This window comes from Orbicella franksi, chromosome 4 (assembly GCF_964199315.1).
Source record: "Orbicella franksi chromosome 4, jaOrbFran1.1, whole genome shotgun sequence".
Lineage (NCBI taxonomy): Eukaryota > Metazoa > Cnidaria > Anthozoa > Scleractinia > Merulinidae > Orbicella > Orbicella franksi.
In genome coordinates, this window is record NC_138148.1 from 2,397,301 (window position 1) to 2,419,800 (window position 22,500).

At 40.7% G+C, this 22,500-nt stretch overlaps 2 protein-coding genes across 2 annotated transcripts; one reads left to right on the forward strand and one right to left on the reverse strand.

The window, feature by feature from the left end:
* Nucleotides 1-5,494: 5,494 nt before the first annotated feature.
* LOC145483381 (uncharacterized) lies at nucleotides 5,495-10,054 on the reverse strand. Its single transcript, XM_081461885.1, has 2 exons — nucleotides 9,812-10,054; nucleotides 5,495-6,311 (listed from the first exon to the last, which is right to left on the reverse strand). The coding sequence occupies exon 2, from the start codon at nucleotides 6,221-6,223 to the stop codon at nucleotides 5,843-5,845; it is 381 nt and encodes a 126-aa protein (XP_081318011.1). The 5' UTR covers nucleotides 6,224-6,311; nucleotides 9,812-10,054; the 3' UTR covers nucleotides 5,495-5,842.
* A 4,729-nt stretch (nucleotides 10,055-14,783) lies between these two features.
* LOC145484564 (uncharacterized) lies at nucleotides 14,784-17,921 on the forward strand. The gene is made up of 2 exons (XM_081463147.1): nucleotides 14,784-16,623; nucleotides 17,470-17,921. The coding sequence occupies exons 1-2, from the start codon at nucleotides 15,834-15,836 to the stop codon at nucleotides 17,919-17,921; spliced, it is 1,242 nt and encodes a 413-aa protein (XP_081319273.1). The 5' UTR covers nucleotides 14,784-15,833.
* The last annotated feature ends 4,579 nt before the right edge of the window (nucleotides 17,922-22,500 follow it).

The window sequence follows — 22,500 nt, forward strand, 5'->3', positions numbered from 1 at the left end:
ATTGAAACGGCTCAACAAAATAAAGCAATACTAACGCCATTTTCGATTAGCTGAAGAGCGAAACAAATGAGTTTGCCGGGTTAATTTGGAATGTCGGCTTGAGAAGTTGGTTGGTAAACAAATTACTTGGCTTTGTTTTCCTACTTTAATTTCTCAATAACCTAAAAATTAAAGCTTAATGTAGTTGGCCTCTTCACTGCAGTCACTGTTATTCGGAAACAAAACAATAGGAGTGTCTGTATACTTTTCAAAAAAATTTCTTGGGTGGTTAACTAAGTTGTTAGCTTTATGGTAGTTTCCTAGAGCAAAGAACGTATGAAATGTACCCTGTTTATCATTTCCACTACCATCTTTAAAATGAAAAGTACAACAAGCTGCTGTCCACGTCGTTATAGGAACGTTTATACGGAATTCATTTGATTGGTAATCAGAAAACCTCTTATTTCCGAAAAATCTGCGTTCTTGGGAGGTACTAGGAAGAGTCGATGGAATTGCGCCAGCAATGATAAACATTCTGACATTTTCAGTCTCCTTTCCGTTGTGTTCTGCGCAATTTTTTCTTCCCCACCTAACAAGAGCATTTTCTTTAACGCGCCATGGACCACTGTTAACTCCCCCAAACTGGGGTATAGTGTTTGTATATGTGAAGGTGGCTAATATCCTGGCCTTGTCCCCTCTGCCGTATTGTGCTGCTATCAAGTGACCTCTATGTATAGAAGTTTCCAGTGGTTTTTCTGCACTTTTGACTACCTCTTTCTTGGCATCTGCTTTCTTGGCATCTGCTTTCTTGGCCGCTGCTTTCTTGTCCATAGGACCTTTAACTGTTAAGACACTGGGGCATAACTGGTATGGTTTCACAGCTTTACCAGGATTCAACGCCTTGTACCAATCAGAATCAATCAAAGCAGGACCTGTGTTTGGAAAGTGCTGATAACATATCTGAACATTGGAAGAACCTTCATAGTCAGAATTCTTTGCTTGAAAATGGGGAGCAGGAAACGAACTCTGTTTAAATTCTACATTGGGGCGCTGGTATGAAGCTTTCAACTGTTGCTTATCCATCATAGTAGCCGAGTACAGTGGTATTCTGTTTTCACAGTCGTACAGAATAGCCACCACACCATCGTTACACAGATACGCCAAGTTTTGTTTGTCTCTTGCGATAAATCTGCCAAACTGTTCAACACCAGTTGGAGAGTATCCAGTCAACTTGTAGTCTAAGCGAGGAACAGGGTCTCTTTGTGCGTTACAGGTTCCCATGATATTGCACTCACACCCCGCAAAATTACCGATAGGGCATATATACCCTCTTGCGTCCTCCAGTAAAAAACGCATCATTGCGAAGAAAAGAACCCGTCCCAAGACGTTGGCCATGGTGTTATCGTCTTTGCGTATTTCTAAAAGAAAACTGAACAAAAGAATCATTGAATTACTTACCGATCTTCTCAGTGCGGTATATTGCACGTTCTTGTGCAAATTGCCGCCACGAATAAAATCTAAACTTGAAGCAAACCTTTCAAATCTTGCAGTTATCAAATCTTTTGTGTTTTTGCAGGTTTCGATGGAAGTAACTATAACTCTTTCCGGTAAAGGATGAACTCCAATTTCACTGGTTAATTCTTCATTTCGTACGCTTCAAGCACACACCCAAGGCTACTGAAATGTAAGTCCTTTAAACACAAAAATAAAACTCTTAACTGTTCAACTGGCGTAAATAATGACACCTAGCAGCGGTCTGTAAGAGGCTGCTTGAGTAAATAATGTGAGTGCTTCATTGTTTAAGTCGAACCATTTGCATAGTCCAGAACATACGATGAGGAATACGAGAGCATACCTTAAGAAAATATATTTCAGTTTATTTCTTTGTTCTTGTTTTGTTTTCTAAACCAATCGGACGATGTTGTTCCTATGTTATCCTTCGAAATAATGCGGACATGTAGCTGCGGTCTGTAAGAGGCTGCTTGAGGTGAATAATGTAAGTATTCCATCGTTTGAGTCGAGAGATTGACATTCCATTCCTGACAACGGTGACTGAAGTGCTTACCTTTGCATGCATACCAGTTGGAGGCCAAAAGATTTTATTTAAGTTAGAATATCTCGTTAGTTTGAGGTTCAAACCCCATTCAAAGCTACCTGTTGATAAAAGACTTGAAGACGGAATAAACAACTTTAACCAAGCCAGTTCCGCCACACGCTTGAACTTTTGTAATTAATGAAGTGACACAAGAAAACAAATAAAAATCATCCGTTCTGGCAAGGAAGTCATTACCTATATTTTCAAATAGAAATTTGTTAAATTTTTTCAATCACTAGAAAGAGCAGGGCAAGGCCCCTTTTAATATACAAGGTGCCAAATTCTGATATCTTCTAACGCCGAACTTTACATTGGCATATTATTTCTATGACTCAAATTGGCTTAAATGCTTTAAGGAAGGTATTGTAAACCGTTTTTTGCTTGAGTAACGTTCAACCATTGATTGTGACCAGTCTTACCAGTTTACGCTATGTCCTTTGGTGATGGACTATATTTATTATTCCAGAATTGCACTAACAATTAGAGAGAATTCCAACTTGAAGACGATTTTTCGACTGGTCCGTAAGAATTGAGTCGTTATGCGAATGATAATCGTCAGCGCACTGCCGACATTTTGATACAGTGTGTAATGCGGCTGGTGAGTGCAAAAGTCAGAAAGAGCTTTGGTTCAGTTAAAACTGCTTAATATCGTTACTTACTTTACGTACACAACAGAAGTGCTTTGCTCAAACCCGCCACCGTGGACTGACGTCGGCAAGAACTCGGACTTCCAAACAGTCGCAGAACGCTATGCAGTGGCTTGAAGTGTGAGCAGTTGTTTTGACTGACTTTGATATATTGGTCTTCTGTTGATCTTTTGTTCGCTGTGATAAGTGTTTTCATAACTACTCTGAATAATGAGAAAAAACAAGTCAATTAAGACTGATACATATATTAGCGAGTACAGCGTTTCACTTACCATCTAGAACGGTCGCATTTTGTTCCAAACTTTTCTTTACGCATCGCAACGAATCAGGCTTTCCCAAAAGGTAAAACACTCCTTTTTCAATCTTTTTTTTAGTTTTGAGCAGATCAGAACCGATCCTGATTTTTCTGCTAATTTGTGTATCGTGAATATTGATATTCATCTTAGTCGAACGCACTTCAATAATGTAAGAGTACTAGTTTTAGTTGTAAACAGATCATGGTTTGTAAGTTCGACGATGCCAAAGACAGTGATCCTGTTTGGAAGACGTGTTGTGTACAAACCAGGATTTTTCTGACATATGATAATAATATTTAAGGTTGCTTAGTCGAAAGACTAAAAAGCCGTGGACTTAAGGCGGGGGTACACATGAATTTAAGTGAAATTTAAGGAAGTTTAAAAAGGGATTAAAAGGGAAAAAAAAAGGTTTTGGAACACCACCAGACAGTTGACTACCCCCAAAAGGGCACCCCGGGTTGGTAGGCAACTGTTTGCTGTACGTCTACCAATTTTTAACTTCAAATTCTAATTCTAAAACAATATCAAATGTTCAAAATTTCCTATTTTCATAAATTTTACTAATCCTGTGACAAAAACTATTTATTCCCAAATATACCAAAAAATCGCCAAAAAATTTACAAAACAGCCCAAAACGTAGCTACGTGAAATGAGCTGAGAGATTTTTGACTACTTGAAACGTGAACGAGATATTTGCATTCAAACCATAATACCCAGCAAAAATGCTTCCTTTATGTTAACCCCCGCCTTAAGGGCAAATGCACAGAAAAATCGGGCAAAACGCAAAAATCGCGGCCACGGTCGAAAATGAAACCAATCTTTCAAATCGTGCAGTTATCAGTGTGCGCCTTTGTATTTTTGCAGGTTTTGATGGAAGTAATTATAATTTTTTCCGGTAAAGGACGAACTCCAATTTCACTGGTTAATTCTTCATTTCTCACGCTTCAAGCACACACCCACACCCACATCTGCTGCTCCTGTAGTAGGTGGCGGTTGTAAAGTGGAGTTCTTAATGGAGATCTCATGCATTTTACAGCCAGTTGAAGTCGGATACTAGCTAGAGAACAGTGACTTCACACGAAAAGACTAACAAACACGGACCGAAACGAGTAAATCACTCTCTGCAGTTTGTCACAGCCGATAACAACGCAGCGTAACTGACAAACGGCCAAGAGCATCACGACTTTGTCGACCAATCAGGGCAGTCGTCAGAGTATTTATATCAGCCACTGACGTTACACAAATCGCTTTACTCGGATCATATCTTTTGCTCGGGTTTTCAGAGCGTCAGGAAAAGTACTATTAATCCAGAAATATTTGTTAAGAGAACGTTAACCGCGATCTTTGAATTGCTAAATTAACCATCTCGAGGATTTCAGTAATGATACCGAACCCTGATGGCGACTTTAAACTAAGCTGCTGCCTCATGGTCATTTGCGCTACTTTTGGAAAGTTCAAGTAGAATTGTAGTCAAGTTATTTACTGACTTGATTAGGAGTCACTGAGACTTAAGTCCCTTGAACTCGAAAACAAAACCCCTAGTTATCTGTTCAACAGGCGTAACGTAAATCAGTTTGAAGATGTTGTTCCTATGTTATCAACGGAAATAATAGACTTTCATTTATATTAGGCCAAGAAAGAGCACTCTTAATCCAGCAATATTTGCTAAGAAAACGTCAACAACGACCTTCTATAATTGCTAGAAGAACCATCTCAGGGATTTCGTTATGATACCGATACTTGCAAGACGACTTTAAACAAAGCTACACCATTTGCGCTACGTATACTTTTGCAAGGTTCAAGAAGGAATATAGTCAAGTTATTTTGTTGCGTTGGTTTAAAGCTACTGAAGCGTAAGTCGTTTGAACTCAAAAATAAAACTCTTAACTGTTCAACAGGCGTAAATAATGACACCTAGCAGCGGTCTGTAAGAGGCTGCTAGAAGTCATGTGAGTGCTCCATTGTTTGAGTCGAACCATTTGCATAGTGCAGCACGTACGATCAGGAATGCGAAGGCATACCTTGAGAAAATGTACTTCAGTTTATATCTTTGTTCTTGTTTTGTTTTCTAAACCAATCGGACGATGTTGTTCCTATGTTATCCGTGAAAATAAAAAAACTTTATTAGGTAAAGGAAAAATACTATTAATCCAGAAATATTTGTTAAGAGAACGTTAACCGCGATGTTTGAATTGCTAGATGCAGCATCTCGAGGATTTCAGTAATGATACCGAAACTTGACGACGACTTTAAACAAAGCTGCTGCCTCATTTGCGCAACATTTGCAAAGTTCAAGTAGAATTGTAGTCAAGGTTTGCTCGGGATTTTTGAAAACGTCAGTCAAGGTCATAGCAAACAGTTATTCTTACGACGACGCTCACCCGGACGATTAAGCTTCGCCTATGGTAGTTACTTGTCTGACTTACCTTTGTACAAAGACAACAGACGGACAATTGAATATGTTTTATTTACCCTTTTGTTTGTTTGCCTAAAATAAATTGAGCACTGTACACAACTGTGCTTCAAAACAAGTACAGCTTTGCTATTTAGAATACGTGACAATATTATACAATTCATGGTATCTTTGGGTAGTCTTTAAGCCACACAAGTCTCCGTACTTTTGGTCTTAATCACACGAGTTCCTCTTTACCAAGGCAAATAGTCTAACACAGTACCTGTTTTAAATTCTCAAGAATCGACTACTCCCATGTTGGCGTAATTAAAATAAAAATTGTTCAACCTTATATCCACACTCTACGAAAAAACGATACTTGAATCTGTGTATAACAGTAAAAAGCAGCTTTCTTAAATAAGTTCATTTAGCTTTACAAATGTGCCAGTTTCTCTTCGGGCACCAATATCCACTTTTGATTCAGTTCTCCCTTTACTTTGGCCAGATACGGATATGATGCCATTTCTGTTTTGTCCACAGTCATAACACTGTCATCTTTGTTTTTCATCAGATCATTTGTATATTGCCATGATTGCCGGTCAATACCAGTGGGAGGGTTAGCAACGCAATAGCTACCATCGAGATCTGCAACCAGACCCATTTTGCTGACAAGGCTGTTATTGGCTCCCCACTTCCACAGCTGATTGGCACCTCTGTACGCTGGGTACAATCTGAGGTAACCACCACATTGAAAGCCGTCAACTGTGACAACGAGATTGTTGAGTTGGCTTCGTATATAGAAGTATTTCGACATCTTACCAAATAGTTTATCGATGGGGCTCCAGATTTGGTCTCCTCTGTTAAGCGTTCAAACGTGCGACTTGGCCGTCACTGATTTATCACTAAAAACAAATCAAGATATGGGAGATAATAATAAAAAGAGGAAGGTATACTGCTGATCAATGTAATTGAAGCCCTTGTGATCATACCACATCACTCTTTCGTTATCAACATTTCAAGGGAGCTTTAACGCTTTTCAATCCCTCTATCGCTCGTGAAGTCACTAGAGGGTTGTTTAAATAACAACAAATAAGATCCCAAAGAGGCTAAAAAACTGAATTTTGAAGATGAAAACAGTTAAATTTTGGTTGAGATACCTGTTGAAATATGGTTTCCCAAAACAAGGTCACGTGACAAAGGAGAAATAAATTCAAGCCAAAGTATACCAAGGAACAAGGTTGGGGGAAGCACGTGCTGCACAACAACGACATGTGAACCAACACAAATATAGCTCCTAACTTTAGGAAGTGTTTAACCGTGTCAGCTTTACTGCAGCGTTTTCGAGTCAGTTGCGGCGCTAGGAGTTTTCGGCTTACGATGGACATAAATTAACAGGCGCCTATGAATATGTTTTGAAGTTCTGGCTTCCATTAATCAGACGTTGTCCACTTTGCACAATCTTCAGATACTTATCGTGCTGTTTTATGGATTAATCAGGGAGAAAAAAAGGAATGTAAACGATTATAAAATTTTCTCATTGAAATCGTCAATATCTTTGGCTGCCATGAGGTGCTAGAATGTAGTTGGTGCATAGGCATCAATATTGATGCATGGCCGGAATGGCGGAGCCCACATATCCCTAATGTGTTTGGGCTGCGTTGTGTGCTCATGATTTTGTTCACGAATGCGCGCTGCCACCACCCCGCAAGTGCCATCCGCCACTTCCACATTTCCCATAATACACTTTGTTTTCCGTGACCAAATTTTGCTCGAGCTTTGTTTTCAATTTTTCTCGAGACGATTGAAAAAATGCTTATGCAAAATTTTTGCGGGGGCAAACAAAGTGTATCATGTGAATGTGGAAGTGGTGAATTCTCTAACCTGGAGCTCTTCTCTTTGACGGCTATAAGAGCTCTGAGCTGGGCAACTCTGCGCAAGCCTCCACATCTGACTGGTTATCATTTGAAAGAATGAAATATCGTCTACTTGGCAAACTAGGTACGCGCAAAAAGTTGCATGAACTTACAGCGCGTGGGTTCCTCTTGTAAAGAAAACTTGCTTGGAAAAGAAATTACAAAGCAAGCATGAGTTAACCCCCCCCCCCAAAAAAAAAAAAAAAACTCTGTAAAGCCCATTGCACTTTGTGCTGTTCCTGCAATTCTTCACAAAAGCAAAGCCATTTTGGCTTGGAACGTAACTCAGGCATGTGTTGTGAGACCCAATCAGCTAATTTTAAGAATTATCCAGACCTCTTCACGCCGGCAGACATGTGCAAAAGGGAACTACTCTGCGGTAGAGAATGTGTAGATTTCAATTTTTCACCCTTGCCCTTGTTTTGTAATGTAAATCAGTTGGAAGATGTTGTTCATATGTTATCAACGGAAATAATAGACTTCATTAGGCCAAGGAAAAGCACTATTAATCCAGGAACAGTTGTTGAGAAAATGTCAACAAGGACTTGCCATAATTGCTAGACGAACCATCTCAGGGATTTCGTTATGATACTGATACTTGCAGACGACTTTAAGCAAAGCCACGCCATTTGCGCTACTTTTGCAAAGTTCAAGAAGGAATATAGTCAAGCTATTCTGTTGCTTTGTTTTAGGAGTCACCGAGACTTAAGTCCTTTGAACTCGAAAACAAAACACTTATCTGTTCAACAGGTGTAACTAAATCAGTTGGAAGATGTTGTTCCTATGTTATCAACGGAAATAATAGACTTTATTAGGCCAAGGAAAAACACTATTAATCCAGCAATATTTGTTAAGAAAACGTCAAAAACGACCTTCTATAATTGCTAGAAGAACCATCTCAGGGATTTCGTTATGATACCGATACTTGCAAGACGACTTTAAACAAAGCCAGACCATTTGCGCTACTTTTGCAAGGTTCAAGAAGGAATATAGTCAAGCTATTCTGTTGCGTTGGTTTAAGGCTACTGAAGCGTAAGTAGTTTGAACTCAAAAATAAAACTCTTAACTTTTCAACAGGCGTAAATAATGACACCTAGCAGCGGTCTGTAAGAGGCTGCTTGAGTAAATAATGTGAGTGCTTCATTGTTTGAATCGAACCATTTGCATAGTGCAGCACGTACGATGAGGAATACGAGAGCATACCTTAAGAAAATATATTTCAGTTTTATTTCTCTGTTCTTGTTTTGTTTTCTAAACCAATCGGACGATGTTGTTCCTATGTTATCCTTCGAAATAACAAACTTTATTAGGTCAAGGAAACGTACTATTAATCTAGAAATATTTGTTAAGAGAACGTTAACCACGATCTTTGAATTGCTAGATGAACCATCTCGAGGATTTCAGTAATACCGAAACTTGACGACGACTTTAAACAAAGCTGCTCCCTCATTTGTGCTACTTTTGCAAAGTTCAAGTAGAATTGTAATCAAGTTATTTATTGACTTGGTTAGGAGTCATTGAGACATAAGTCCCTTGAACTCGAAAACAAAACCCTTATCTGTTTAACAGGCGTAAATAATGTGGAGATCTAGCTGCGGTCTGCGGTCGACGTTTGAGTCGAAAATTCGACATTCCTTCCGACACGTACGTTGAGGAATACAAGAGCATACCTTAAGAAAGTATAGTTTATCTCTTACGTTTACGTTTGTTCCTTTAGGAATCGGGTGCGGAAGTCTTCTCCATTGCAGAGAATGATTTATAACGTATTCCTTTCCTAACAAAGGTGACTGAAGTGTTTACCTTTGCATGAATACCAGTTGGAGGCCAAAAGATTTTATTTAAGTTAGAATATCTCGTTAGTTTGAGGTTCAAACCCCATTCAAAGCTACCTGTTGATATAAGACTTGAAGACGGAATAAACAACTTTAACCAAGCCAGTTCCGCCACACGCTTGAACTTTTGTAATTAATGAGGTGACACAAGAAAACAAATAAAAATCATCCGTTCTGTCAAGGAAGTCATTACCTATATTTTCAAATAGAAATTTGTTAAATTTTTTCAATCACTAGAAAGAGCAGGGCAAGGCCCCTTTTAATATACCAGGTGCCAAATTCTGATATCTTCTAACGCCGAACTTTACATTGGTATATTATTTCTATGACTCAAATTGGCTTAAATGCTCTAAGGAAGGTATTGTAAACCGTTTTTTGCTTGAGTAACGTTGAACCATTGATTGTGACCAGTCTTACCAGTTTACGCTATGTCCTTTGGTGATGGACTATATTTATTATTCCAGAATTGCACTAACAATTAGAGAGAATTCCAACTTGAAGACGATTTTTCGACTGGTCCGTAAGAATTGAGTCGTTATGCGAATGATAATCGTCAGCGCACTGCCGACATTTTGATACAGTGTGTAATGCGGCTAGTGAGTGTAAAAGTCAGAAAGAGCTTTGGTTCAGTTAAAACTGCTTAATATCGTTACTTACTTTACGTACACAACAGAAGCGCTTTGCTCAAACCCGCCACCGTGGATTGACGTCGGCAAGAACTCGGACTTCCAAACAGTCGCAGAACGCTATGTAGTGGCTTGAAGTGTGAGCAGTTGTTTTGACTGACTTTGATATATTGGTCTTCTGTTGATCTTTTGTTCGCTGTGATAAGTGTTTTCATAACTACTCTGAATAATGAGAAAAAACAAGTCAATTAAGACTGATACATATATTAGCGAGTACAGCGTTTCACTTACCATCTAGAACGGTCGCATTTTGTTCCAAACTTTTCTTTACGCATCGCAACGAATCAGGCTTTCCCAAAAGGTAAAAGACCCTTTTTTCAATCTTTTTTTTAGTTTTGAGCAGATCAGAACCGATCCTGATTTTTCTGCCAATTTGTTTATCGTGAATATTAATCCATTAATTGCGTTCGACGAAGGAGATCGCGTCCAAATTTTGTTCAGATTGGGTGTGTGTAGTCTTGGCAAAGTGAATCGAGTGTTTTCTCTGTAAGAGACACCGAAATAGCCGTCCCGCCCGAAGATTCTTTTGCAGGGGCACCCTCGCGTGAATTCTCGCACGCCCATTAATCTTGATCTGATGTCATCTTAGTCGAACGCAGTCCAATAATGTAAGAGTACTAGTTTTAGTTGTAAACAGATCATGGTTTGTAAGTTCGACGATGCCAAAGACAGTGATCCTGTTAGGAGGACGACGTCTTGTGTAGAAATCAAGACTTTTCTGACGTATGGTAATAATATTTAAGGTTGCTTAATCGAGAGACTTAAAAAGCAGTGGACTTAAATATCGTATACAGTCAAACCTGTTTTAAGCGGACCTGTATTAAGCGGTCACCCTCTTTTTTCAGCGGTCAATCACCAAACCCCCGAAATGGTGATTGACCGCCCCTGGTGAATGGACTTTCCTTCCTTGGCGAATTTGCAACTGCACCAGAGTAGTTTTTGGATGGTTGTGATAACTTTCTAAACTGAACTCTGAACTTTTAAAGCAAAATGTCGTTCTTTAATCAAACGGTAATGATTACATATGTTCGTTTGAGAACTGTTTGGTCACTGACGATGACGGATGTTCCGTCTAATCATGTCTGGTGGGTTAAATAAAATCGTTTCGTTTTCAAAGATTTCAAGCGACAGGTTCCGCTCGGCGCATGCACATTAATCACAATCACATTGTATCCGATAACGTTAGATTAACATATAGAGAATACACCTTATGAAATCAGTTTCCAAAAGCTCGTCATATTGCTTACTTTGTGCGGGAAAACGTACGATAATAGAGAGAACCTTTACATGTCTTGGAACAGACGCATTTTATATTTTGTCTCCACTTCACAACGAATGAACACACAGCTAACAGGCAAATAAGTTTAGGCTGGGGTGTCCACTACTTTGGACCAAAAAACCCCATGTACAAACATATCATACTATTTAAGCAGGGGTCCACACTTTGGACCGAAAACCCCATATACAAACATATCATGCCAGTTAGGCTGGGGTGTTCGCTCCGTTGGACAAAAACCCCATAGAGAGTCATATTATGTCAGTTGGGCCGGGTTGTCCACTACTTTGGACCAAAAAACCACGGCAAATTACAACTATATCGTACCATTTGGGCTAGTAAACTAGAAAAATTACAAGTAAAGAACGCTAATACAGAAGAGGATAATAATAACGGAGCTGAGCAACCACTAACCATCGAAGTGCGATTAGAACGGAGACCAGAAAAAACCTGCCGTAAAAAACCCATTGCGAAAAGAAAGCAGGAAATCTGGGAAGGAACCATGGCACAAGCTCCTGCGATTGGTAGCCTTTCCTATGGAGGCTTTACAAAGTTAAAACTGTCGATAGTGTAGTAAAAATACCTGAAAAACTAAAATGAAACTTTAAACGGAGCTCTGAACAGAGTTGATTCAGAGGCCTAGATGACTATCACGTGCTACACTCCCCCTCATATACCCCTTTCGTTTTACCCATGATGCACCGGCCTGGAGCCCAGGCCGCGTTATGTCCCGCGCCGCCAAAATAGTTATTTCGGCCTTCTTCGCGAGCTCATTCGTCAGAAATAACATTTCCTGTTATGTCTTCCGCGATGACTCATCACTTTATAAGTTCCCCATTTTAGTCCATAGTCTTCAAACATTTGTGGCAAAAAGACAACAGCACATGTGCATTTGTTAAACTAATGCCTTAGAATCACGATCGTAAGAATTTTGAAAAACGCTTTAAAGTATTAGAAGTTTTAATTTTATTTCCATTTTACGTATGATATTTTAGCATTCATATCTTATTTTTTACGCAGCTTTGCTGGTACGTAACACCCGGCATGGAAGGCACGATCGAAGAAAACAATACCGACCTTAACTCAAGCGAAGAGGTGGGTTGAATTGTCAATGGAATTGTCCGCTCTCCTTCCTTCCTTCCTTCCTTCCATCCATCCATCCATCCTTCCCTACTACCTTCCTTCCTTCCTTCCTTCCTGCCTGCTTGCTTACCATCAGGCCTTCCTGCCTCTCCGCCTTGCCTGTGTGCCTCGGGTGCCTGCCTTCCTGCCTTCCACTCTCCCATCGTTCCTTCCACCCCGCCCGCCAGCCAGCATGCCGTCCGTTTGTCTATCCATCCTTAATGCTCTTCCCCTACCTACCTTGTTGTCATAATTCCATGCATACATGAACCGTCAGTTTGGTTTGTTGGCTGTGTGTACGTCCTAAAGGTCAAGTAGTTTGTCAGGGATTAATTACGTTCAATGTTTTTCAGCACCCCTTGATGGAACCACATGTTGGTTCAGTTAGCCAAGGGTGGCGAAGTCCAAAAGAGCGGGCTGAGGTAACAATGTCGTTATTATCATCATCATAGTCGTTATTGTCATCATCGTCAATATTGTCAGTAACCTCCGCCCCGAGTGGCGCACAGTGTAGAAACAACAGCCCCCCATTTTTCGCGGTTTTTTTTTTTTTTTTTGCAAGTTTTGCAACCTGGCCTAAATCTCAATTTTAATACCAGTTCAAAAATGAATATCAATTCATGGCAATACTAGCTTTCACAGTCAAATGTGTCAGAATGGATGCTGTTCGACTAAGCTAGAAAACAGATAAAAGATCATGAAAGTTATTTGCCCAATTTTTAGTCACTTCGAATTGTAGCGGCCTGTCAAAAACAAAAACTATGCACAAATTCAAGCTTACGGTTTGGGTTGCTGTTGCAGAATTAATTAGACCAAACATAATTAAAAGGAGGGGGGGAATAAAATGAAATAAAAAATAATATGACTATAGACCTCCCTTTTTTGAAGAGGAGCAGCCGAGAAAAGATTGCATTAGTGTCTTTGTTCAATCATAGAAATGAACTGAGAATATAAACTTACGGTTCAGTAGAGGAGGCGCGGTGGCCTCGTGGTTAGTGCGCTCGTCCCCGGATCGAACGGTCCGGGTTCGAACCCTGGCCGGGGACATTGCGTTGTGTTCTTGGGCAAGACACTTTACTCTCACAGTGCCTCTCTCCACCCAGGAGTATAAATGGGTACCGGTGAATTGTTGGGGAAACCTAACAAATTGCAGGGGAGTGACCTGCGATGGGCTAGCATCCCATCCAGGGGGAGTAAAAATACTCCTAGCTGCTTCATGCTACAGAAATCGGGATAAGCTCCGGCAGCTATGGGCCAGTCGGCTCCAAGGCTTCACTTTCTTTTTTCAGTAATGGTAGTTCTGTTGTAGTAACAAACATTGTTTTTCTACATGCAGACGTACGTGAAAAATAACTGGAAGGCAGCCGTTATCGTGTCTGTATTAGTGGCAACTGTGAGCTCTCTGGTCACCTATCATTCATCGCAATCCGGGTGAGTTTGAAGGAGATCAATATTGCACTCGAAACAATATGCCAATAAAGCAAAAAATTGTGTTTAGCAGGTTAAATAAACTAACCACACACACACACACTAATAAGCACGCACAATCACACTTTGTCGTTGTATCCACTGAGGCGCAAATTTGTTTATTTATTTGGTGATTGCCGATTAGCATGCAACTAAACGTACTTGAAAAGCAAAAAAAGTGACGTAGTTTAGGTTTGCAGATGTACAGTTTAGGCTGTGTTGCTATTGCTGTGCCAGTGGCATTGGAAACAATGTGTATTTAAATCAGAAGATATTTCATGAGGACCAATTTATTGCAAACGGTTTAATCCCGGGGTTTTAATCACTATTCGATGAAGGATTCGTCAAAGGCGATTGTAGTCCAGGTGGGCTTTCATTTGCTGGAATCACTGACTACTGCATGTCGTGTTGATCACGTAACTGTCTTATTTGGACTGGCCTCAGTGACGTTAACCAGTTATTTCTCTTTTAGATCCAATCCGCCACAAGTGGCTTCGTCTCACTTGCCCTCCTTCACAACAACCTTGCTCCAAGGAACTGAGCAATCCGACTATGGTAGGACAAGTTTTCTATTAACTTATCTGGGCTTCATTTAAACAAATGTCAGGCATAAATATCTCAAAATTGAAGACAACCAAAATACATGGCTAATTTGCATATTAATTTACAAACCGTGCAAATATTACTTTGTTTCGAGAAGCACTGTTTTCTCTTCCAAGAGACTGCTGTCTTTGTGATTTAAGTTAATTTCGAAAGGTGCAGAATGTATTTACAGTAACAAAAGCCCAGTCCTTAAACTTCACGAGTTTTTAACCATTGAAAACAACGAAAGCTGGATTTGGCCACATTTTAAGAGGATGGTGATCCTCATGCGAACTTCTAATTTGGAAAGATACAATCAGAAAACCAAAAAGTCGCTGCAAACCTATAGCTCCTTATGATTTATTGCAAAGTTTTTCACATGGTTATTAGTTTAATTTGAATATAACTGAGAATTCATTTTCATAAGAAAGAATGTAAATGAAGCCTTGCTTTGATAAAGAGGCTCAAAGCAACTCGAAATTTGGCCCTACTTCGCAAACCACTCGAGCCGTGTGCCTCTTTGATCTTTCGCAAATATGTAATGTTTACTCAGTCAAGAGCAATCTACTGATAACCTCGATCTGTTTCTAGATTCAACATAGCATTACATGGCACTTTTGTCCTTTCGAAATTCCAGGGATACGAATGGATCCACAGATCCGAGATTGCAGTAATGAAGGGCATTGGAAGATGACTTTTCCAGACCTAGACTACAGCTTGCTTGGTTATGATATTCTCTATGGGTATCCCTTGGCTAACGGACGCGATCCAGGGTTCAGACACTCCATTTTCAGGGCTGACTTCTCCAAAGCGAAACAAAGTTCAGATTGTCGCTATACATATCCCGAAGGCTTTATGGTAGTCCCAAGTGAATCTTGTGTGGTGTCGTTTCAGTCAAAATTGATTCGTAATAGACAACAGATGTCCGAGCACCTGAGATTTCAAGCTAGTGTTGAAGGTACATCAATTGTAACACAGGCCGTTCTCTGTGTCGTCACGCAACGTAGGGGCGTTGTGTGACAACACAGAGCAGCTGCCGGGATGCTTCAGGTATATCTTTAAAACTGAATTAGACTCTTCCAGCTTACCGTTTTAGTGATTTTGTCGCCGGGATAATTGTAAAACCTATACACTTTGTTTGGTGAACGCCACAAACACCGTTTTGGTTTGCTATGGTAGGAGCTAGCAAAACCAAACGGGGTCTGAACAATGGATTTGCACAAGAGGAGGGCGGGGGTAGAGGGAGAAGGCAATCTCTATCTTTATGCTTCCTGCTTCCGTTGCATCCAACATCCCACATCCCTCCCTTCTAGTAGTATACTCTACCCATCTGGTGCTTATGGAAGCCAAAGAGTGGTCGCTACTTTTAACTTGAATACGCAAGAGTCAGAGGGGTTCGATCTCTCTGACGACAAAGCAAAATATTAAACTGAACCATTCCCTTCAGTGCCCTGAACCAAACGTCCCAGTTACTGATTAGCCCAAAATCTGCACTCCACCCCCCTTCCCCTCCCCTCTCCGCACACACCTTCATTACTGTTATGGCATGATGTACTCTCTTTATTCAGGAAGCGGATGGGGGTTTGAGTTTTCTGCCAGCACCGAATATAAGAAAGATACAGCTGAGATGTCATCGGGGGAATTCCTGATCGTCTTGTCACACGCTGAATGTCAAAATTACTACAGTATAATTGATTTCACGAATCCACCACCATTTGACCCTGGATTCCTTTCCTGGGCAAAAAAACTCGCCGTGCCGAAGACCAGTGACGAAGCTATCATGGAATTTGTTCAATATTACGGCACTCATTTTTTCAGTGACGTGACGTTCGGGGCAAAATTTGTCCAACACCACAAACTCAGTCAGAAGACCTATGAATCCTTAAAGACAAGTGAAATCAGCGTTGAAGCGCAAGCAAGCTACTCAGGACTCTTCAGTATTGGGGGTGGATTTTCTTTGGACAAAAAGCAAAGTGAGGCCGCATCAAACTTTTCAAAGTCCGTTGAGACGATCACATATACTGTGGGATCCACGCCACCAAGTAACGGAGATGCTTTGACTTGGGCAGCGTCCGTAGACCAGAACCCAGTCCCTATGCTCTATTCACTTTCGCCCATCGATGTTCTGTTCACTGAGCCGTTTACCAAGAGTCTGCCGCGTGACGTGAACTATACTGCAATAAGAGAAAACCTGAGAAATGTCTCACAAGTCTACTTTCACGCTCTAGCAAAAGCAGGATTGGTCCACTCTTCTGATCTTCGCTTTCATCTTCGGTCCGAAGGTGTGGACATCTTTGAAAAAGGTAGTCATGCTTTTGTTGCAAGTAATGTCACAGGTAGACCAAGTTCAAGATTGCGATGATGTGAGAGCTGATTTTAAAGTTTTTTTTTTTTTTAAAATCAAAATAAGTCTAAATTAGGTCTATTTAGTGTTCGTAACCTAAGATAGTTCATTCCTCATACGAAGACTACCAAATTCTCATCGGCAACCTGTAATTTTTACCGCTTGTACTTCAAAGTCTCGACTTGCCCCGTCGCAACGTAAACTTGGGCTACCTGTGGTAATGTTTGCATGAAAAAAAAAAGACTGTTTATTTCACTGAAAACGAGGATAATATTTCTCAAGAGGGTCAAGTTTAATTCTTTGTTTAGTTTAAGTTTCGCTCATCAGCCGCTATGGAGGGTTTGCCAAGACCTGAAATTAATTTCCCGTGAAAAGGGCACTTTGTAAGAAAGCCATACCATAGACCACTTTAATAACTGGCGGCCAATTATAAATTCTTTTGCAAGTATTAAAATTAGCCTTACTAACCTCATTTTGAAGTTGGTAATTCAAAAGAATTTTTTACTCTGAAACGAGGTTAGTAAAACTAATTTAAATGTATACGAAAGAATTATAAATTGGCGGTCATTTATGAAAAGGGTCTATAGGGTTTTATTGATATCTTTGAGACCCGATATAATTTGATTATGTACAAAACAGTTATGAACTAAAATTTTAAAGAAAAGTTTCATAAAAAGAAAACTGTTACGCTCAATTCTATTTACTCACTCACTTTCTGCCTCCGTCATACGCTCGCTTAATTTTTTTCGCCCTCTTGGAGGAATATAGCTGCTGTAGTAAGGGATACATAAAAGGTAGTCAGACCCTTTATTTACCGACATTTTGGTTGTCTTGACAGGCTACAAGTCCCTTAAAAACGTTGACAACTCCACTTGTCTCTCGTTTTGTCGTCAAGATGAAAATTGCGCATCTGTTGTGTACAGTCAACTTCATCCCCCGTTCAAGAATTCAAACTGCAGATTTTTCAACAACACTGCTAATCTCACCCTTGTGGATCCAGCGACCTTTAACCCACCCAGACGGTCAGTCTTAATTATCCCAGAGAGCGCGCAAAAAGGGTTTTACTTGCAAGCTGCCCTAATAGGAAAACCCTTTCTAGTAGATGACGCAAACACCTTAGAAGATTGTGACGACAATTGTTTCCACAAAGAGGCCAGCAGCCGCTTTTGCGATGCTTATACTTTCAATCTGACCTCAGTCGCCAGTGGTCGCTGCTCCCTGTACACAAAGAAAGACATAACAAGCATCGTGTACAGTCCCAGTGTAATACATGTAGTAACAAGATTGTAGTGGCACGAACACGGCGTGGAAAAGTGTTTTCAGGTCGGGTTTGAGGTACTGATTATTTGCTGATGTCTGTTTTTTCCACGTGTGTTTTTCCCATCGCTTTATAGGGCGATTTGATGAGCCTTATTAGAAACGGCCCATTAGAAAAGTGATGGTGGTGGCGGTGGTGGTGGTGTGTGTGTGTGTGTGTGTGTGTGTGTGTGTGTGTGGAACGGGGGGGGGGAGGGGGTGGTAGAGGTGGGGGTGGGGTGAAATCCCGCACAGGCAATGGGGAAAAAAAGTCAGGCGACGTGAAAATCCTCCCCCGCCCTCTCCCCCTCCCCCTCCCCCTCTCCCTCCCCCCACCACTTTTGTAATAAACCGTTTCTAATCTTAAACCTTGAACTCCTAGATGTTACATTTAGAGCGACACTTACCTTTCGCAATCATAGCAAAGTTGTTATTTTTTTGCATTCTGTATATACCATATTTTAATGGATGTGTCTCTTTTAAAGTGTGGATAGTCGGTCATTCCAGGAATCCCGACGTTGTTAACAAATAGATTCCATTTGGCAGTGCGAGTGTACTCTGATAAGACTCGTTCTCACCATGTTTTGACGTCGCCCGTGAGTTATCGGGGTACACACTGACAAATGGAATCTATTTGTTTTTATACATTTGTCTCGCTTTTTTTACTCATGACGTTATTTGTGTGTCTATACTTTAATCGCAAACTCGGCTAGACCAATTAGAACGCGAGGTTTACACAGACTGTCATATAATAGCCAATCACACTTTCCCTAAATATCTTGCATGAGAATAAGACACGAAAGCAACGGCTGCTGCGCATAGTTGCAAGTACCCCTGACCACCAGTCAGCTTTAGGAAATGAATTCAGAAACACGTACTAATAGGAATGTAATGGGGTAGGGGAAGGTGGTCTACACCATCCCGTAATCGTTTGACGTCGAATATTGTACTTCCTTTGATAAGGGACATTTTTGGCAGTTTCACGTTACGTTGCGCCGTGGTTAATTTTTATAATTCGTTAGGGTTGCCTTTGGACTGTGTAGGGAAAAGACATTAATTTTTAGTTTTTATCTATACTCAGTATTTATCCTTTTTTCCGCTTTTGTTGCCTTAGTGTTTGTTTTTTTGTTTGTTTGTTTGTTTGTTTTTAACCAAATAATTGGCTTACATAGTAGACATAAACACTGATACTCATTTCAAAGTGATTTGCAGTTCGTTTCGTACTCGTTTTTAGAGCGGTTTCACAATTGAGTATCGAAAATAAATTGCGTTTGCTTTGGTTTCGCGTTGGTTCTGTGATTGGCCAAAAACGTTGCGCCACTTTTTAACCAGTGAAAAGCAATACGAATACCACGCACAATTAGCTCGCGCGTTTTAATATTATTCTGCAATTTGCGCAAATCACATGTAATTGCTAAGCATTATGATTGGTTCGTTGGATTGCTTGCATCTGTTCTGATTGGTCAGAGTTATTACTTTGGTTTTCGTTTAACGACACTCAATTGAAAATCGCTCTAATTAAGACTACTCGTTTGCTTATTCACAAGCGTGCGCGGCGTAGCCGCGAGCGCGAAATCGGCGAAGCCGCGAGGCGAGAAAGTGAGCCTGCTCTGATCTCTGCAAATTTTTCATTTACACCCCGGAAACCGCAGAAAAAATAAGCAAATTGTGAAAGTATGAACTTTGACAGCTCAGATTTCTCGGGAAAATTGTAAATCTTTTTCATAACAACATGCAGGCTCGATATCCCTTGTTGATAAAGTTTTGCCGAAAAAAAACCGTCAGAGTTTATGTCTAGCAAGGACACATGCTTGATTCCAAGTAATTTTGCCTTGGCTGTCTGGTCTTTGATGATGCTGGTAAACGGGCAAACGCCCCGGGGGATATTCCCAGGAACGTGTGTGGGGTGTGCGGCCCACTTCTTGAACTCCCTTACCTTATTTATGATCAAAATCTGCGATATGACCTTTATAGCTGGCACAGTTGCCCTAAACATAAGTTATGAAGAGCTTTTGTTGACGGTCTTATTGATAATGATGAAAAAGTAGCTTTTTCTAAGAAACATACCCAATTCAAGACTAGAGTGCTAAAACCGTACCCTATTTAAGACCAACATGGCCAAAATCAATACCCTATTTATGACCAAAACGGCTAAAAAACCCGACCCTTTGGGGCCGCACATACCCATATAGCCCATATAAGGGAGTAACCTCCACCGGAGCCGGATATAAGGTATAACCGAATTCAAAGGACATTTTCCAACCCATTTTCGACTCATTGGAATCTAAAGCTAAAAGAAATTATGACAGTGCGACTACTTGATCCGGACGACTTGACGCGACCTTTTTCGTAAAAGCAACCGATAACGTTGAGAATACAAGCAAAGTTCTGCAACAAATTGGTAACCCAACAAAATGGAAACCCAACAAAAATGCACCATGTTGAGGTACTTTCAGAAAATCCCCGTGGGGAAGGTGCTCGCAGAAAAACTGGGCGGGGCTGTGCGGCCCGCTTTCCAAAACCGTTACCCCATTTATGACCAAAATCTGCAATATTCCCTACCCTATTTATGACCTGACCATAAATTCGAAATCCTATTTATGACCTGACCCTTAAATTAAAACCCTGTTTCAGACCTGCGTTACAACTAGTTCCCTAGTTCGGGCAATTGTTAAATTACCGTAAACATAATTTGTGAAGGGCTTTTGTTGATTTTATTTTCGAAAGAAGTGGCTTCTTCTTAAAAACATACCCATATCTAGGCTAGAGTGCAAAAACCATACCCTATTTATGACCAAAACGGCTGAAAAACCATACCCTTTGGGGCCACGCATACCTATATAGCCCATATAAAGGAGTGCCCCCACCCCCGTTTCGGCGCAAACGCCTTCGTGTTCTTTCGTTCCCCGCTTGCAATCACATACGTTTGTAATATCTAGCTCTTCCCATATGCAGTCGGCAACACGGCAAGTACGTCTTGATTCATTAACATGCTTTCAACTGCTATTTCCCGCTCCCTCTTTAGTTTGAAATTTAACCAGAAATAGACTGGAACTTTGTTAAAACATCAGTAGTACACGCACTCAACTCTTCCTCTGATTCCAAATTTTTTTATTGTGAGAACGTGCGGTAAATTACCGACTCCATGGGGATCTAATCGCTCCTCATCAAACATAATAGACAGAAAGTTTTCTCGCCTTTCTTGCTTCTCGACCAGTGGTATTTCACTTCGCTCAGACAAAGCAGAAATAAAAAAATTGTAGACATCAAAGCAGGCTCACTTTCTTAGCGCCTCTTCACCAGAATCCATCCCGCCGGATCGCTTTGCTCTTCGCCGCTCGTGCGCGTGACTCAAAGGTGAGCCTCCTCACAGGCTATTGTCTACCCATCCTCAGAGACCCAGGGGCTACTAACCGGAACGAAGCGGTATTTTCGGGCGAGCGACATTTTCGGACGAAAGTTTACTTCAAGAGCTGAAGAGCCCATGCGAACTTACTCTTACCGAACCAGTTAAGTTCTAGAAGTGGTGAAACTCCGTCCCGCTGATTGGCCAGAAAAATATTTTTCTGGCCAATCAGCGAGGAGGCCCAGCCGGGTAACTTTGTCGCCTTCTTACACGAAGTGGTTTTCTTCATCGATCGACCTGCTTGACCTGTACAACGGGAAGATTCTCGTGGAGAGTTTCAGAAAAAAAGATTCAACGAAGCCGAGGAAATCGAAAGCGGTAACATGGGAGCAGAGCTAGGAAGCTATACTCTTCCGTCAATTTTCTCGGCGAATTTATCGCAGGTATATCTTAAATTTTTATAGCTAATGTACGCAGTTTCTACATTGTTGTTTTTGGTTGCGAGGAAAGCTAGTCGAGTGCACAAGCTTACTTACTATTTCTCCTCGATCGTTGAACAACACGATCTTAAATGTCCAGTTGTGGAACAAACTGTTCCAGTTACAGATGGGAATTCGGAACAAAACAGTCCTAAATAACCAATTTGGGAACAAGGAGATCCATTTACAGATAGGACCTCGAAACAAATCAGTCCTAATTTATCAATTTGGGAACAATGTGTTCCATGCACAGAGAGGAACTCGGAACAAAACAGTCCTAATTTATCAATTTGAGAACAATATGTACCATCTAAAGTTGGGAACTCGTAACGAAATGTTCCTCTTTTACAGGAGAGTGAACATTTTGTTCCTACCTTGTAAAATAGCTGGTCCTCTTATAGTCAATAGGAACACAAAGACGAGGAACAGTCGATACTAAAGGAACGTTCCTTTTGAAATATCGGAACAGCCAACGAAACCTAAAATCAGTGAAAAAAACAGGCAAAGATATAAAGAAAAACTCAAAAAAGCGTAAGTCAAGCGCTTAGGTAAATTGGAAGCAATCTTTAAAACCTGGTGAAGTTTGTTTCGCTTAAAGGCAGTAAAACGCGCCATGATAAATTTTTTAGGAAATGTGGAGGAAGGAAGGAAGGAATGATAAATGAAATTCGCCAGCAGCATCTGCTGGAGGTGTTGCAGCGCCATCCTTGCTCCCGTACTTGGCTTTTCTCTCCACTTTCACAAGTGC

Coding starts and splice junctions, on each gene's coding strand:
- LOC145484564 (XM_081463147.1), top strand. CDS start 15,834: ATGATGTACTCTCTTTATTCAGGAAGCGGATGGGGGTTTGAGTTTTCT. Junction 16,624..17,469: donor TGTTGCAAGTAATGTCACAG/GTAGACCAAGTT, acceptor TTGTCTTGACAG/GCTACAAGTCCCTTAAAAAC.
- LOC145483381 (XM_081461885.1), bottom strand. CDS start 6,223: ATGTCGAAATACTTCTATATACGAAGCCAACTCAACAATCTCGTTGTC.